Raw genomic sequence first — 19,246 nt, forward strand, 5'->3', positions numbered from 1 at the left:
AGGCTCAGGACACAGTGAGCAAGTCCACTGCTAGAAACCTGCTGGCAACACACAGGGGCCTAGAGGGAAACTCATTCCAGCCTAAGGAGAAAGTCTGCACAACAGGTAAGACTAAGGATGAGTCAGAGCTGGGGCCTATGATGGGACGACAGTGCTTTCTTAGGCTTTATCCTTAAAATCTTTCCCCTGTTGCCCAGGTTGACCTGAGGCCCTGTCAGCCTCAGTACACCGCCAGGTTCCTTGGGTTTCTAAGGTGTGGTACACTCTTACCTCAGTACCACTGCAGTTTTTATCTGTTCTTAAGTCAGATAGAGAGCTGTTGAACTACATGCTTACTTCCTGCTCTTGCCACCAGATGGCAATCAGACATTTTAAAGACTTAATTAACTAGCTAAGACCCCAGAGTGAGTGATTTAAGAATTGTAGGCTAATGCTAGAACTGGCGCGGATGTCTTCAGGCTGTCAACAACCAACAGTAGCTGAAGCAGCTAAAAAGACTTACTGATCAGGCATGGTGACACACCTTGTAGTCCCTGCACTTGGGAATTTGAGGCAGAGGGAATATAAGTTTGAGGACAGCCTGACTGAAAAGGATGCAGAATTCTTATAACAGCACAGGACTCTTTTATCAGAGTCTGATATGATCAGTCTATAAAATCCAGATGGGTGGAGCAGAAGATTGATGAGTTCATCTACATCTCTAAAATGACATTTTTATTTTATATTTTAAATGATTTATTTTATGTGACTGGTGTTTTGCTTGTATGCATGACTATGTGAGGGTGTCAGATTCCCTGGAATTGCAGACAATTGTGACCTGCCATGTGAATTCTGGGAATTGAACTTTGGAAGATCCCTGGAAGATCAGCCAGTGTTCTTAACCACTGAGCCATCTCTCCAGCCCCAGACAGCACATATTTTTAACATAAGTGATGAATATTTAATATTTAAATAAATAAAAATATAGATGTAGTATTTATTAATGGTACTTCTCTGTAAAAATATGAAGTTTTCAGGGAGGGACAGAGGAGGGGGGCTATGGCTGGGATACAAGTGAATGATCTGTGATTAAAATAAAATAAAATAAGTTTAAAAAATACCAAGTTTTCAAATGAGTAAAAATGTAGAAGTAGTATTTATTAATGGTACTTCTGTGTAAAAATATGATGTTTTCATTCAACATATCAGGAAAACCCAAGTAGGAAAGGTCTATCATTGGACATTAAGAGAAATAATAGTTGCTTGGGGAATATCTTTATTCTGCAAGTGACATCAAGAAGACGGCTTTGTCCTCCTTTTTCTTCAGCAGTTGCAGAGGGCCAGTTTATTAGTCCCTTTAGGCTTGTAGACCATAAGGTCTTTGTCCACACCACTCTGCCAACCATAGCATGGATAGCTACATAAGGTATATAAGCAAATGGGTGTGGCATTAGTAAAGCTCTATAAACAAGCAGCAGGCAGACTTGGCGTGCATGCCATTGTTGCCGTGTTGGGAAGACTGGATTCTGAGCCCATTTCTCTCTTCTGTCCTCAGTTTGTCCTCCAGTCAAATAAGGATGTTGAATTTGACAATCTCTCACACTGGAGGCTTTATTTCCTGTGGTGGCTTTCTCTTAAGCTAAGTGATCACAAGACTGACCTAGAAGTGATATTTCTCTTACTTATGAGTTCAAATTTTAAAAATCTACCGAGAATAAATTAATAAGCCTTAAGGCAGGGTTTCAGAGAGCTGCTATGATTGACACTGGCATCTGGATCCTTAGAGACCAGGGGCATCAGGCCTGTGTTTAGCAACGTTTATGGCCTCTGCTCACTAGAAGCTAATTTATACCACTTTATACCACCCCACTTTCAAGAAAAGAAAACGACTATAGGCATCAAGTGTCCCTAGTAGGCAAAATCACCCCTGATGAAAGCTATTTCTCTGTATACTTTTAAATACTGCTTTTGATTATTTTATTTTATAAATGTTCCTGGGGCTGGTGAACCCTGGTGGAGGGTTGTCTGAAACGGTAACTGAAAAGTCACAGTGACACAAAGGAACGTGGGTGAGGAGAGCTATAAAACAGTTTGCTGAGAACACTGAGTATATTTACTTTTCCATTATCCATATTGATCTACCTGCTCTGGCAGAGATAACTCACACTGGAGGAATTCATTGTCCCTTCCTATGAGGTTCCTGGTTGGTTTATTAACTTACTTTTGCTTTACATGAATAAATCCACCGTGGCTTAGTCCTACAATGGAATATTATTAGGTAGAGAGAGTGAATGCAATGTAGCTTTGTCAACAGTATAAATAGACTTTTTTCTTTTGGGTTTTTGAACAGTCTTACACTGTAGCCCAGACTGACCTGAAATTTACCGTGTAGTTCAAGCTGGCTTCACACTAGGGACAAAGCTCCCACCTGAGCCTCTTTAGTGCTGAGTCACAGGCAGTAGCCACCATGCCTGGAGAATCTTTGAAGCAAGATTTCCACTGTTGGTAATGCTGGGCTGTTTTTGAGACAAGTTGTCAGAGCTCACTGGATAGTTGAGGCCAACCTGAAACTCCAGATCCTCCTGCCTCAGTGCCCCAGTGCTAAGATAACAGGCACTGCAGTGTGCCCAGTTACAGAGCTGGATTTGACAGTAACCGTGCCCGTGCATCTGATTTCCTTCCATGTTTTGTTTGCTCATTTATTTTAGTAAGTTGTTCTCTTCCAATTAGGAATGATATTCATAGCTGACCAGCCCTGAATACCCGAATGGTTTTGGACAAGGAGGGTTTTGTTGTTGTTTTAGTTTTCTTTTTTCTTTTTCTTTTGTCTTTGCCTTATCTTCTTTCTTGTTTTCTCTTATTTTCCAGGCAATGACTTAATGCAGGGTGGGATATTCTGATCTCAGGCTCTGCTTTTGGCAACTTCTGGGATCTAGCGCAAGTGTCTTTTCTCTGCCTGTGGGATGCTTTCCCTCTGTAAAATGCTAGGGAGTTTCCCAAACTCTGGTTGCAAGAAGACTAAATGAAAACTATCTTTGAAACCGTGTAAAGTGTAGATTTCTGCCACCTAGGGTAGGCCTGGGAAGTGTATGTGGGTCCAGTGCTATTTGAGAACAATTAGAGGTAAAACGCAGTGATTACAGGGAATAATATGTCTCTGAGTGTAGAAATGTTTTGTATTGTACAAGAAAACAATTGGAATTGATACACTGTGATCACCTCCACACATGACCCTTCACACATTAATACATCTTGATTGAGTGTTGCTTGCTCCTCACATGCCAGCTTATAGCTCACTCAGGGATGCCCGACATGGTTACAGGAAGTTGTTTAAAAACTTCTGTTTTCAGCCCTGGACTTAAAAAAAGAATTTAAAAGGATGCTATCCTGATTTCCATATAATTTTAAAATGGAATAAAACTAGAAATTCTGTTTGTTAATTTGTTTGTTTTTCTTTAATTTACAGAATGCTCTTTTCAGTTGCATTAGCAGAAATGAAAGTAAGTATATTGTCAATGATTGTGCAAGCAGTCCAGAGAGCAAGACACTTTACAAACATGGGTAGCAGTCGGAAGTGATTGCCTGTATCCTTAGCGTCACACCTGCTAAGACATCTGAAAAAGCAGGCAGATGGAATTCTGTTTGGCAGTTGCCTGTTCAAATTACTCACGCATCCCAGCAGCGCCTGTGTCCTGGCTGCGTTTTTGTGAACCAACACTATAGGTAGGCCACTAGTGGAAGAGGACACCAAATAATAAGGGTTGCTTTCTGAGGAGAAATACATCTGCAGTGTGTGGCGTGTCCTTGCTAGGGACTGCTTCTCAGTCCAGTCCACGCGTATTTACTGAGCACTTGCCTGCTGTGGGGCACACACATATCTGTGTGGGGCATGACCAGAACACAAAGAACTTGGAAACAGAGTGGAACCCGAGGCAGCACACTGATAAAATGCAGCCGTTCAGAGGAAGCAGGGTCCCCCTGCCAGGCTATTTAGAGGAGACCTTGTGGAGTTCATAGCTTAAATGGGTCTTGAGTGTAAATAAGATATTCATGGAAGGGGGTTGGGAGAGAAGCAGAAAAGTAGAGATTGGAGGAGCAGACACCATGTGAAGGGAGTGTTGAGAGCAACAGTTAGAAGTGGAAAAGACAACAAGGAACAAGCAGATGATTGGATCAGCTTGGTAATGTGGTATACTGGAGAGTAACACAGATTGCACATCTGCCCTTTCAGACTGGCCTAGTTTAAAACATACCATCTAGTCTTTGGCAGGTGATTTTAGATCTTCTCACACTGGCAAGGACACTAAGCTAATGGAGGGATGAGAAGACAGGCGTTTGGTCCCATTTTACTTCCCGCACTGGAACTCCCAAAGCATCACTGTTGCGGCTTAACACTAACAGATGCAGCTACAGCTGCTTCCTGTTGCTGGAGATGCAACACAGCAGTAGAGGGTGTCCTTCGCACACGTAGTGTCCTTGTCGTCTCCAGCACCACACACAGAGCAGGGCTGAAAAGCAGTTGTTCCCACAGTGGGCTCTGGCAGTGAGCTTGGGAAGAGTTACAAGTCAGATCAGTACACAGTACCTACGAAACAGTGTTCTGGCCCAGGGCATTGAGCTGTGTCCTATATCGCTAACGCAGCCCTCGACTAGTTAATTTGCACATGACTGAGCATTATTTCTTGAAGTCACCTGAATTCCTTGTTCATTGGTCTGTGGGATTCACTGGGTCCCTGTTTCCGGCTCCTCTATAGCCATTTCTAGTATCAGGTAGAAATTCTTAGCTGCCTCTCTGTAAACTCGCTGCTGCTCATCTGCTCTCGCTCCTTTGGCACCCCGGCACACATACCCTTAGATGCCGTGAGGGTGGTCTGGCTTCTCCGGTGTGAGTCCCATGTCTGTGCTTGCAGACACTCGCTCCTTTCCTGCACTTTGGTCCTGTTGCACTTTCCTTTCTGTTTGCTTGTTTCTGTGTACCTAGCTCAGTCTGGCCTTGAACTCTTAAGTGGCCCAGCCTGGTCTTGGATTCTAAATTTCTTGCCTCTGACTGCCAAGTGCTGGGGATTGCAAGTGTGCACCACCACTCCTGGCTACTGGGTTTGTTGTTGTTTTTGTTTCATTTCATATAGTCCACGGTGGCATTAAATTTGTGATCATTTTGCTTTCCTCTCCCAAGTGCTGTGTGATGACGGGTGTGCGCTACCCACATGTGGCTTTGACGTATTTTACAAATACAAAATGCAGTTACCTGCCTTCAGATGACTTTGCTTTCAATTGCTCTTGAGACAGATTGTATCAGTTATGAAATGAAGACTACTACAATACAGGAATGTGCACACTGGGTAGAAATTTTGATATTTCTGTTTCAAAGTACACAGTTGTTAAATTTATTAAGTTGCTCTCAGTTTTCACTGATCCAAATAATAGATGTAAAAGCCTGTCATTTTGTTTTCTTTGTTTGGTTTTGCTTTGTCTATAAATCTATAGAGACGTCTCAGCATGGCCGCCTTGGACATTGGGGGTGCAGCTCTGGTCAGGTGACAGTGCTAGGCGTGTTGTGTCATATTAACAGCCCCGACAGGCATTAAAGACTAGATTACACCGTATTGTCCTTACAGCCAAACACACTTACATGTGCTTCTACACTCTTGCAGGGCTGTGGCAGGGCTCATGTAGGGTGTAGTTGCCTTTGTGACTGTCCTATCAGTGAGCACTTGAGTGACCCCATGCCTGTGCCTGTAGACCTGCCGATTCAAATGTTTATCATCCACGCCTTGTCTCACTTCTCACATTCAGAAAGGCGTGCTGTTGCTCACTGCTGCTGGGTTAGGATGACAAAGCTGTTTGCATCTCAGTGTCGTCTCTTTTTCCACAGTGGGCTCGCTGTGCTGCGGTTACGCAGGTCATCACACAAACTGCAGAGAATTCTGTCAAGCCATTTTTCGAACAGACTCCTCTCCTGGGCCCTCTCAGATCAAAGCAGTGGAAAATTATTGTGCATCTATTAGTCCACAGTTAATACACTGTGTGAACAATTACACCCAGTCTTATCCAATGAGAAACCCAACAGATAGTAAGTAAAGGACTGTATTCTTCTCATCTCTCTCTTTGATACAATAATTCATTTAGAAATTGATACATTCATGTAGGTTTATGTGGTCTAGTTCATTTAAGAAACACCCAGATTTCTTTGATGTTTGCTTTTGACAGACAGAATGAACATAATTTTCACAGCTCTAAGGTACCAAGAAAGAAGGGAATGTGGAGACCATGAGGAAAAGGAAATTCTGTTTTGAAGATGGGAGAGGTCTTTGGGATGGATATGTTGATGGGAAGCCAGATCATCAAGTTAGAACAGCAGATTATAGCTTTTGGCCTGGACTTTGTGTGTTGTTGTTTATTCAGGAAACTTACACACATTTGCAAATATGTAAACACATACATACATATTATACCTATGCATAGTGGTATATGAGAAAAAATAAAAATGACCCAAAATGCATCGGTAGGATATTGATTAAATTATATTTTTATACAATAACAACACTTCACAGTCAACAAAAAGGAGGATATTTATACAGAAAGTCCAGAATGTGTTAAGAAAACAAAGCAAGTTTCAGAACTGAAAGCATAGACTAAGTTGTATTTCACTGTTCCACACTATATATTCATGTAATGCTGGAACTTTTATCAACAAGAAGTTGTTACTTTCATAATAAAAGAAATTGTAAAAATAAGAGAGTGATATTTTTGAAAAATCAAGGCTTCCTGATAAACCTGATAAGATCCTTTGGGATCTTCAAAACACCTACTGTGTATATCCTAGACTCGGCTCTGCTCATCTAGAGGTAATCAGATTTTAAAGACCTGACTGATTAACCAGCCTGATGAAAGACTGACATATAAGCCAGGTGTTAGTGTTTTGCTTTATACTGGAATATTGTAAGACTCCTTTTATAATCTTGAAGCTGGTATGCCTTGTTTGGCCATAATTGAAATCATAATCTGAGGCTTTTGACATTCTGTGATGTGGTGGAGTGGTGCAAATCAGAGATGTGGCCTTCATTTGTTTTAAAGGTCTGTGTTCTCTGACATTTAGGCTGCACTGACGTGTTGCTGGCAGTGAGGAGATAGAAGCTCCAAGAAAACCAAGGAAGAAAGAGGTTTTAAGGGTGGAACAATAAACTCCAGTGTCTGTCCTAACACAGGGGAATCTAGAAAAGAAGGCTTCCAATTAAGTATGCTTCTTCAAATGGAGCCACCGAAGCTACTTGAGAGAACCCTTCTGAAGTCTATAGCCTGGTTGAAAGCCTTCTTTAAGTTTCTAGTTCCTTGTAGAAAATTAAAGGCTGGGTGAGTGGGGACATAGTTCACAGGCAAATCATGACCCATTAGCATGTTTGAGGCCCTGGTTCAATCCCTATCATCAAAAAAGAAAAGAAAATTAAAGGCAGAGACAAACTAAGATATTGTCAGAGTTTATATTATCTAAATTACAATGTATATTAATTAGCTTCTACAGACTTAAAAAAGTCTGTGGTGTCTTCGGGTACGATTAAATGGAATGCTTTTAATGTCATGGAAATTAGTCATCAATCATGTAGTCTCCAGTAGACACAAGAAGGAAGTAAGCCCACTTTGATTTGCAGAATCTTTTCCAAGAACATAAAGTGGTTTACATGAGGCCTTCTTAGGTGTGGGATGACTTTCATTTTTTAAGGGTAGTTCTAGAAAACTCATGACTGGACCGTGGTGGATTTGGGGAAGGGAAATCTTGCAAGGTTCGCACTGCGGCATGATGGAGAGAGCAGGCCCTGTGTATGCAGAGACTTGCAGAGAGGGCTTTGTTTTCTACCTTCTGCCATGTTCTTCCCCTCTGAGCAGTATCGCGCTAAAACCTCCTAATGGCGGGCTTATATCCCATGTGCAGGTTTATATTGCTGTGACAGAGCTGAAGACCATGCTTGCCAAAACGCCTGCAAGAGAATTCTCATGTCTAAGAAAACAGAAATGGAGATTGTTGATGGTCTCATTGAGGGTTGTAAGACCCAGCCCTTGCCTCAGGATCCTCTTTGGCAGTGTTTTCTGGAAAGTTCCCAGTCGGTTCACCCTGGCGTCAGTGTCCACCCCCCTCCCTCAGCTGGCCTGGATGGGGCTAAGCTACATTGCTGCTCCAAAGCAAACACTTCAGCATGTAGGTTAGTGCCTCATTCCCTTTATTGAAATCAATAGAAAACAGGATTTTCATTGGCGAGTTTTAGCAAATGTGTTACTGTTGAGTTGTCTATGCTTAGCATTTGAGAGATATAAAATCTGACCTAGACTTAGCATGTACAAGGCCCTGGCTTCAATTCTCAGTATAGGAGATAAATAGAAGTTATAAAATCTTAAAATTCTTAAAAAATATTTTTAGAAGATTATATGTGAGTATTTTTTCTGTACTTGGGTACATGTGTGGTACCCCCAGAGGCTAGAGATGGCATCAGGTCCCCTGAAGCTGGAGCTGGAGACAACTGTAAATCACCATGCATATGCGCGGAGCTAACCCTGGCCAAGAACGTAAGTACTCTTCACACTAAACCATCTCATCCCAAAATCCATCATTTTATTCAGCAAATATTTAATAAAGACTGTTTAAATACAGTGTTTTAAGTACAATGTTTTAGGGCCAGCAAGGTCACTACTGAGCAGGTAAAGACACTTTCTAAATTCTTGGAATCCACATGGTGGAAGAAAAAAAGACTCTCTGAAATTGTCCTCTTATGGCTACACATTCGTGAATACACAGGCACACACACAAATAACTAAATGTAATTTAATTTAAAAAAAAATATGGGCCTGGAAAAATGGTTAATAGCGCTGGCCATTCTTGCAAAGATCCGGAGTTCAATTCCCAGCAACCACATGATGGTCAAAACCATCTACAATGAAATCTGGTGCCCTCTTCTGCTCTTCTGGCATGCAGGCACACATGCAGGCAGAATGCTGCATAATAGGTAGATAGGTAGGTAGGTAGATAGATAGATAGATAGATAGATAGATAGATAGATAGATAGATAAGTCTTTTTAAAAAATGTACATATATCAGTATTTTCCTTACATGCATGTGTACCACATATGTGCCTGGTGCCACAGCAGTCAGAAGAGGTCATAGGATCCCATGAAACTAAAGTTCAGCCTCTTTAATTTTTTTTTGATAAAAAATATTGTTCAATACATTGAGTATGAAAGATTAACTATTGAAAGGGCAATAAATGTTTAAAGATGATGTGATATCAATAAGCTTACAGTATGTTGGGCCTGGAGAGGTGGCTCAGTGGTTAATAGCACTTACTGTTCTTGCAGAGAACCAGAGTTTGGTTCCAGCACCCACACTGGGTGCTCACAACTGCTTGTAGGTCCTGCTACAGGGATCTAATGCTCTCTTCTGCCATCTTCTTAGGCACTTTGCTCACATGCAGACACACACTTTTACATGTAAATAATTAGAAGAATATATTTTGATCTGATATCTAAGAGATAGTCTCTTTAATAAATTGCGAACTTTTGGGATGAGGAGTGTAATTTAGTAGGTAGAGTGCTTGCCTAGTATGCACAAAGCCCTCCAATGCTACATAAACTAGTCATGGAGACCCATGTTTATAATCCCAGCACTCAGAAGGTGGAGACAGGAGGATCAGTGTCAACTCAGCTACATACTGAGTTCAAGGCCAGCCTGAGCCATATGATACCCTTTATTTAAAAAAAAAAAAAAAAAGGAACAAACTTTTAATTTAAACAGTCTTTTATATCAGAACAACCTTATGGTATAGGTGTTAGTTAGAGAATTATGTCAGGGAGTGCTTTCTGGGACAAAATATCTGCCAAAAACAAATGAGAAAAGATTTATTTTAGTTCACTGTTTCTAAGGTTTCAGTCCATAGTTCCCTGACTCCATTGCTCTGAGGAGAAGCAAAATATCCCTGTGGAAGGGAGGGGGGGCTGGTGGATCAGAGCCGCTCACCCAGTGACCTACCTCTTCCAGCCAGACCTTCCACCTAGACCCAAGCTCCTAAAGTGTCTACTGCCAAAACGAGGTCTCCAGCTAGTGACCAGTCCTTCAGCACTTCCAAATCATAGCAGCGTCAATTGGCATTATACCTAGAGAGAAAAAATGCAAATGTGAGTAGAGGAAACAGGGTAGAGATGAAAGTAAGTGGAGATACCTAAGATCATGATGAATAGGCTTGCCTCAGGTCACTTTCTATTGCTCTGATAAGACACTGTGGCCAAGGCAACTTATAGAAGAATTAGTTTTTTGGGGGCTTAAAATTGTAGAAAGCTAGATTCCATGACCATCATGGCAGGGAGCATGATGGCAGGCAGGCATGGTGCTTAATCAATAGTTGAGACATGATCATGAAGGAGAGACGGGGTGGAGGGAAGGAGGAAGGAGAGAGGCACAGAGAGAGGAGAGAATGAGAATGGCTCTAGTCTTTTGAAAGCTCAAAGCCCCTCTCCCAGTGACAGACCTCCTGAACAACACCATACCATCTAGTCCTTCCCAATTGTTCCACCAACTGAGGCCCAAGTATTTAAATACATGAGTCCATGGGGCCACTGTCATTTAGAGCACAACAAGAATGTAACAGAAGTTTGCCTTATTAGAGGTAAAATTACTGGATACCCTGAAGGGAAAGTAAGGTGTGAAACATAAAATTGGACCATTACAAAAAGAAATATACCTAGGATAATCTATCGAACTTTACCAAAGATACAAAAAAATATCTAAACAAACTCAATTGAAAGGTTTAATTGTAAGTAAATCTGGCCTAGTATTTAATTACACAAATGGATTCCATATAGAACTTAGTAAAGGTATTAATGAGAGGGATACTGAGTAGTTTTGAATGCCCATTAAAATAAGTGAATATCTGTATTGAGTTATTGGAGCTTGGGATGGTTTTGTTTGTTTGTTTGTTTGTTTGTTTGCTTGTTTTTTGAGACACCACCTCTCTAAATAGACCTGGCTGTCCTGAAACTCACTCTGTAGACCAGGCTGGCCTCAAACTCAGGGTCCACTTCCTATGCCTCCCAGGTGCTGGAATTTAAAGTATGCACCACATGCCCATCTTGGTTTTGGTTTTGAAGCGGTTTCTTGTTGTGTTTAAACATTTATTTAGGAGGGTGTCTGCTATAGTGTGGACGTTAAAGGACAAGTTGAAAATCAGTGTCCACCACGTGGGTCCCAGCGATTGTGGGCCATGGCAGCAGGCCCTTTTACCTGCAGAGCCATCTTAACAACCCAGGAATAGGCGCTTATGGTTTGCTGAATGCTTTCAATTTCATCAGACTTGACCTTTCTGAAACCTTTTGAGATAATTGGGGAAATTTGTATAATTTCTGTTTTAAATGTTAGAAACTAACTCTGAGATGTTGAATAATCTATTCTGGGAAAATACAGGAAGTTCAAGGCTAGAGAAAGTACTGACTTCCTCCTCCTCCTCCTCAAAATGTGCAAGCTTCCTTGAGAGCCTGGATCCGGTTCGTTTGGGATTCTGCATCTCCAGGACCTTTTACAAGCATGCACATAAAACAGCACTCATGACCACAGAGAGGAAGGTCAGGCAGACTGCAGAGTAAAGATACCTTCCTTGGGGCTAGAGTGATGGTCAGTGATTTAGAGCACCAACTGCCCTTCCAGAGGACCCACATTCAGTTCCCAGCACCCACACGGCAGCTCACCACTATCTGTAACTCCAGCTCCAATAGACCTACATTCTCTTCTGATGACCTCCATTGGCATCAAGCACACATATAATATAGTGCACAGACATAGATGCAGGCAAACATTCATACACATTTAAAAAAAAAACTTCATAGACACATTTATGAGAGTCTAATAACCATAAGAACAGTGGAAAATAGTTACTTATGATTTTTGTATATTTCAGCAATATCAATTTTGTAGTGAACATGTATTACTTTTATAAATAAAAAATTAAAGTAATGAATCCAATGTATAAAAGCACCATGGAAATGGCCCGGCAGTATTGTTTTATCTGTAGGAACACTTAGGGTGCTTTGCAGCCATCAATACCAAACATCAGAATGTTCTGTATCAACTGCAATAGTATGTAGAGGTCTTGAGGATCTGAAGAAACACAAGTGGCTTAAACAAACTTTAACCTGTAAACCCCACCCCCCATTTTTCCTGGTTCTCGGGACTGAACCCAAGGTCTTGAGCACCCTGGCACAGAGTCTCACACCGAGCTACACCCCAACCATTAAAATGCTTCTTTAGAAAAGTGCTCTGCCTCCTATGATTAGCATAATTAAAGGAGGTTGTACCTTTGTGGGGGTAAAACCATATGTTTTACTTTAAATAAATATTGAAAAAGGAAGGGAGAAAAGAGTTGTACCAGAATTAAGGATGTACAAACACCTTAAGGGACTATAAAATGTAGTATTCAGCTTTCTATCAATCATAGCAGAGGGGGCCGGATGATTTTTTTTTTTGTAAAATTATTTACTGAATTTATTTATTATTTGGGTGGAGTGGGATGGGTACACATACCACAAAATCTGTGTGGAGATGAGAGGGAACTGTGTATTTCATTCTTTCTTCCCACCTGTATGTCGTGCTGGGGTCAATCTCAGGTCAGCAGGCTTGCATGCTGAGCTCCCTCCCTTACCCACTAAGCCATCTCTCAGTCCCAATCTGTCCTGTGGATGATTTTTTTTTAAATATATACATTGGCTTCTGTTTCTTTTAAAATTTTATTTGTATGGGTGTTTTGCCTGCATGTATGTCTGTATACAACCTGCAAGTCTGATGCCCTAGGAGGCCAGAAAAGTATATTTGGGTCCCCTGGAACTGCAGACAGTTATGAGCTGCCATGTGGGTGCAGGGATCACCTCCTAGAAGAAGTGCCGTGTGGGTGCTGGGATAAATCTGGGCTCCCTGGAAGAGCTCCTAATTGGTGAGCCACGTCTCCACCACCCGTGATGGTTTTGAAAGGCCACTTTTCAAGGAGAAGATGACTTTTTCTGGCTCAAAATTCCAGAAGCTAGTTAATTGTAGTTTTTTTTTCTTTATCTTCCTAAAGATAGAGTTAATAGAATTGGAGTTTTTCACAGATGATATCTTCATTAGGCATCTCTCTAATGCTCTGCATTCTTTCTTCTGTTTTAGGGAACTGTGCACGAAACTTTATAGCATGAGCTGGGGGAACACACAGAGTTGGCAGGAGTTTGACCGCATCTGTGAATATAATCCGGTGGAGGTGTCCATGTTGACGTGTCTAGCTGATGTCCGGGAACCTTGCCAGTTGGGCTGCACAAACCTTACTTACTGCACGAACTTTAACAATAGGTAAGAAAATTATTATATGAAGATGGAAATATACTACCGTTGACCTACCTGTTTTAAGTAAACACCACTTTCTGATGTGCCTTCCAGGGTAATCGTATTTCTTTATGATGTCATCTTGAAATGTTCTGGCCCTTCTGCATGGCCCTTGGAAAGAAAGTATGATTGCAAAGTCTCTTCTAATCTACAGATGGTTCAAGGTTTGGGAACCCGGAGAATATCCTACCCGTTGCCTCCACTCACTCTCCCTGCTACACCAGTGGAAATATTCCCTGCAGAATACATCACTGGGAATGATGGAGTTCTGTAATTTTGTGCTCTGGAGGCCCTTTTCTGTTTTCTTCAGCCACTAGCTGTGGCTATGTTCCATGCTCAGCTCTTGGCCCCTTATTTTCCTCACCATCCTTCATACCTCAGGGTACTCAGATTTGTCTTTGAATTAAGTCAGTGACTCACTGAGCAGATGCTGCTTTCGCCAGCCTGGTCTATGGAGTGAGTTCCAGGACAGATAGATGGAGCTGCATAGTGAAACCCTGTCTTGAAAAACCAACAACAAAAAAAGATGATGATTCCAGCTAATAAGTATATTGCATATGTGAAATTGCTAAGAGAATAGATTTGATGTGTTTACCACAAAAACAGGGTAAAGCATTTGTGCTGGTGTGTATTAGTCAGCTTGACTTAGCCTTCCCACAGTATGCACATATCTCGGAGCATTGTGTTGAATGCCATACAGTTAGCTGTTGAAAGTGCCTTTAAAAAAAGAATATGCATGGAAAGTTCTGCTAGTACTAGTCCTGGTGAGCGTGAAGTGAGACCTCTGTGGATGCCTCCTCAGACCCGTTAGAATAGCTATAGAGAAAGACTGGCAAGCACGTGATGCTCACTGTTTCCAGCTAGGTAAGTAATTTGGGTCAACTCTGTGACCCAGCAACTCTATTCAGAAGCTTTTGTTTACGCAGGAGACATGAAGGCATAGTCCAAGAAGGTCTCTGTTTGCCAGCATTATAGACACACACACACACACACACACACACACACACACACACATATATTTTTTATTATTATTATTATTATTATTATTATTATTATTATTATTATTTACTAGGAGAGGACCAAAACATCCACCAAGAAAATGAGAAAAACAAAACATAACCTACCATGGCATTTCAAAGAGTGGAGTAGTGTACAGAAAAAGGGCAAACTCCTAAGATGCCCAAATATGAAAGGGCTTACATTAATCCAGAGAAGCTCAGTATTTTCTGTGCTTCCAGACACGTGAAATCTAAGAATAAGCAAAAGTAATCTGAGGATAAGGACCAGGAAACCAGGGCATCAGGGAACATCAGCATGATAGAAACGTTACATGTCATGTGCAGGGCTCTTGTCTTCTGTGGGTGGATGTTTTGACACGGGTCTCACTATGAAGCTCTGGCTGTTCTGGAATGCACTCTATAGACCAGGCTGGCCTTGAACTCACAGCGATCTTGCCTGCCTCTGCCTCCCATTTTGAGCTCCATGGGTGCTGGGAACTAAACCTGAGTTCTCTGTGAGAGCAGCCAGTTCTCATAAACACTGAGCCAACTCTCCAGCACCTCAGCTTTTTTTTTTTTAAGTACAGAAAAAAGCATTTCACAAAAGATAACATTTATTAATAGATACTATCTAACAATAAAAAGGAATGAAATGCTTGATATTACAACAACATGGGTAAATCTCAAAAAGAGTATGGTTTTTGTTTTTTGTGTTTTTAGTTTTGCTGTATATATGAAGAGTGTCTGATGTGTGGTGATTCATTGGGGCATGAGGGAACTGTTTGGTGTGGTGGAAATGTTTCATTATTCATTTACATGTGTGTCTGTGAGACATACACTTGTCAAATCACATTGGACTCTGTACATTGTACATTTTGTTATTTAGGTTTACCTCACTTTGTTTGCTTGGTTTTTGTTTTGGTTTGTTTTGTTTTAACTTTTTTGGGGGGGTGTTTGTTTGTTTGAGGTAATAGTTTCTCTGTGTGGCTTTGGCTGTCCTGGAACTCATTCTGTAGAGCAGGCTGGCCTCAAACTTGGAAATCTGCCTCCTGAGTGCTGGGATCAAAGGTGCGCACCACTACTTCCTGGGTTTGTCAGTTTTAAGGACGCAGACTCATTTATTTCATGAGATAAAGAGAGATGGTCTGGGAAGTTGGTCACATCCAAAGCACCCTGCAGTTTTAAACTGCATCATAAGAACCTATGTTAGATGAAAACATGCAGTCAGGATCCTGATCTCGCCCACGTTGAGTCTCCAGACACTTGAAGCTGCAAGCTCATGCTGGGTCCAGGTAGTCTCTTCTTTAAGAAAATCAGATTTTCTGGATGTGTGAATCTATCAAGATTTTACTCATTGCTTCTATCCAGGAGACAATTTGTCTCAATTCCTTCTATTGTTTTTTTTTGTTTTGTTTTGTTTTTTCTTTTGTTAGGCCAACGGAGCTTTTCAGGAGCTGTAATGCTCAGTCTGACCAGGGCGCCATGAGTGACATGAAGCTGTGGGAAAAAGGGAGCATAAAGATGCCCTTCATCAGCATCCCTGTCCTCGATATTAAAAAGTGCCAGCCGGAAATGTGGAAGGCCATCGCGTGCTCCCTGCAGATTAAACCTTGCCACAGTAAATCCCGAGGAAGCATTATCTGCAAGTAAGTCATCCTCCCTGATCCCTATCTGAGCCTCTCTTTAGAACATTCTCCCCTGGCCTGTGCCCTTCCTCCCAGCAATGCTCTCACACCTTCTCCTCTGCTTGGAGGACGCTCCCCCATCTTCTTCCCGAGGCCTGCCCTTCTTGGCTCTTTTCAAATGCCAGACATTCTTATGGAGTCTTCCCACATTCCTTTGGCTGATACTAACTTACCCTTCGTGCAAATTCCCATCAAACTTCACTCGGACTTTATTATAGAATCTAGTTCAAGAAGCAGTTTCTAAATACCTTCAGTGCGCAATTACGTTTTTATACTTTAACATTTTATTACATTTATTTGGTGTATGCTCATTTGTATACCTATTAGAGAGCATTTGGGCATCAGAGGACAATTTGGAGTGGCACAGGGGTGGAGACTGTTCAGTTGTCAGCGCTCACAGCAGGCACCTTTATCCAATAAGCCATCCTCCTGGCCCTGTTTTTATACTGCAAACAGACAAACGTGACAAAAGCCACTTTTGCGTTTAGAAGGGGAGAATATGGATGAGCGCGCCCCTCAGTGAATGTGTGGTAGTGTTCAGGGAGCTCAGGTTGTTCAGGCCTGGTGGGCGGTACTTGTCGCTGGGCCGCTGCCCGCTCTTCTGTACTTTTCTTTTTTTTTTTTTTTTTCTGCTTTATATTTTTTTTTATTACATTTTCCAGTGTAATACCACAAACGATGAGGTACATGTTTACTTAAATCTTTGAACAAAGCCAATATTCAAACATAAAACATAATCTGCACAAGGCTATACAACTAACTATGAATAGAGTTAAAATTACAGTTCAATTTTGCCCAAATTCTGGGTTTTAACTCTTAAGTTTATGGAATATCATTCTTTTGATTATATATATATATATATATATATATATTTTCTTTTTAGTTACATTTTGTTAACTCTGTGTCCCAGCTGTATCCCGCTCCCTCATTCCCTCCCCAACCCAACACTCCCTCCCTGGTCTCCTCCCTGCCCCTTTCCAAGTCCACTGATAGTGGAGGACCTTCTCCCCTTTCATCTGACCCTGTTTTATCAGGTATCTTCAGGGCTGGCTGCAAAGTCCTCCTCTGTGGCCTAACAGACTGCTCCTCCCCGGGAGGGGGGGGGGGGGTCAAACAGCCTGCCCTTGAGATCCTGTTAGAAATAGTCCGTGTTCCCCTTACTTTGGAAAACTACTTGGTTACTGAGCTACCACGGGCCACATCCGAGCAGAAGTTCTAGGTTATATCCATAGATGGTCCTTGGTTGAGTGTGCTCTACAAGGACCAAACATATCTGGGCACAGGGTCTTTTCTGAGACTGACACTCTTCTGTACTTTTCATTGTGCTCTTGGCTCACCTTCTGCTTGACTTGGAGTTACTTTCTATGCCATTGTCCTTTTTTGCTCTCTGCTCTTTCTCCTTTGCAGCTTCAGTTATATGTTTATTAGCATCTCAGCACACAGTCAGCATTAATCACAAATGCTTGATGAGTGAGAGAAGTAGTGACTAGTCATTAGGTCCTGTTCCTAGTAAACAGTTTTGAAAGGTTACTTAGGAAATCTAAGACAAAGCCATGGTGCTTTTTCAAGACCAAGTTGATACTAATCCCTAAGCCCTCTGTGTGTGGCTCAGTACTGCTTAGTTTAGACTATTAACTGTTCAGATCGGTTCTATGATTTTCTTACTTGGTTTAGTTTTGATTTTAGAGACTTAACTGTGTTACTCTATAGTCCAGGCTGAGCTTGACCTCATAACAAACCTACTGCCTCAGCCTTCTGAGCTCTGGGATTGCATGCATAAGTTGTCATGCCTGTCTTCTACTCGGTTTTCTGACATGGCTTAAGAATGAGCTGAAGAAGGGAGAGGTTGAGGTCTAACTGGGATGATAAGTCGAAGGCCACAGTTGGGAAGGATGCACCCTTAGAAAACCAACTAAGGAGACAAACCCTTACTCAAGACTACATTAAAAAAAAGATGTATTTATCTTATGTGTGAATGTGCTGCTTATGTGTATGTGTGTGCCCCGCATGTGTGCCTATGCCCACAGAAGTCAGAAGAGGAAATTGGATCCCCCTAGACCTGAGCCACCATGTGGGTGCTGAGAGTGAACCCATGTCCTTAGCAAGAACAAGAGTCCTTAACTGCAGAGCCATCTTTCCAGCCCCTAAACTAAGAAAAAAGTTCAAGGTCGTGAACTATCTGGCTGTTATAAGCCAAACACCTTAGTGTGATAACTAAAAAGATAGTGAGTGAGATGAGAAAGAGAGGAAAGGAAAGAACTGACACAGGGCCCTGAAAAATGGATACAATTTGCAAGGCAGACAAGCCTAGCTCAGGTTTCTTTTAAAGGTGGTAGAAGCTATGCCATGCTTGGAGCAATAAGTGTAAATTTGGAACAGAGTTGTTGATCTCAGAGTACAGGAAGTTAGGGTTTGAACTTACTGTGCAGCTGGAGTTCACCATGACTGCCATTCAGGGGACTTACTCCAGCCAGTGTGAGTGCTTGGTAGGTGATGAGGACATCTGAGAAGCTTCAGTAGTTTTGACTAGACAACATGAGGTGAGGCGGTGAGTCCAAATGTGCATTTTTCTTTTAAGATCAGACTGTGTAGAGATTCTTAAGAAATGTGGAGACCAGAACAAATTCCCTGAAGACCACACAGCTGAAAGTATTTGTGAGTTTCTGTCCCCTGCAGATGACCTGGAGAACTGTATACCTCTGGATACATACCTCAGTAAGTACTGTGCTGGTTGGCTTTAGAGTTCAAGTGCTTCTCTCATGGCCTCTGCCCTTGCTCTTTGCCTCGGATGAGAATGTGTTGTTTGATGGTGCCATCTGCATTAGCTACTTTTCTTTTTGGTGTGACACAAATGTCAGACAATAACATTTTAAGAGAGGAAGAGTTTGTAAGGCTCACGGTTCCTGGATGAGTAGGCACCGATGACAGCAGGACTCTGAGGCAGGGACACCTGATGTTGGGAAGCAGGAAGGCTGTGTGCAGCTCACTTCTCCTTTAGCTCCAGCTACTAGAACAGTGCCATCCAACAAGGCAGGTCTCATCTCTCTCACCCAGGGGTCCAGACTTTGGTCTCCTAAGTGGCCAGATCATCTTAAAATAAGTTCTGTTTTATCTTTTGGAGGAAGTATGAACTATTTACCAATCGGGAATTTTAAGGATCAAAGTGGAGGATGCATTCTCAGAAATCATTGCTGTTT

The 19,246-nt window shown here is 41.8% G+C and overlaps 1 protein-coding gene across 2 annotated transcripts in view; it reads left to right on the top strand.

Annotated features, from left to right (window-relative positions):
• The window catches only part of Reck (reversion inducing cysteine rich protein with kazal motifs), a 69,778-nt gene that overhangs the window by 34,419 nt on the left and 16,113 nt on the right, over positions 1 to 19,246 (top strand). For both annotated transcript variants that reach the window (XM_055597675.1, XM_055597676.1), the window contains 6 exons: positions 3,446 to 3,479; positions 5,855 to 6,052; positions 7,910 to 8,177; positions 13,154 to 13,333; positions 15,798 to 16,010; positions 18,628 to 18,764. In XM_055597675.1, the coding sequence (XP_055453650.1) occupies positions 3,446 to 3,479; positions 5,855 to 6,052; positions 7,910 to 8,177; positions 13,154 to 13,333; positions 15,798 to 16,010; positions 18,628 to 18,764 (1,030 nt within the window). The remainder of the gene's footprint in view (positions 1 to 3,445; positions 3,480 to 5,854; positions 6,053 to 7,909; positions 8,178 to 13,153; positions 13,334 to 15,797; positions 16,011 to 18,627; positions 18,765 to 19,246) is intronic.

Source organism: Psammomys obesus, unplaced genomic scaffold (assembly GCF_907164565.1).
Source record: "Psammomys obesus unplaced genomic scaffold, mPsaObe1.curated_primary_1811, whole genome shotgun sequence".
Lineage (NCBI taxonomy): Eukaryota > Metazoa > Chordata > Mammalia > Rodentia > Muridae > Psammomys > Psammomys obesus.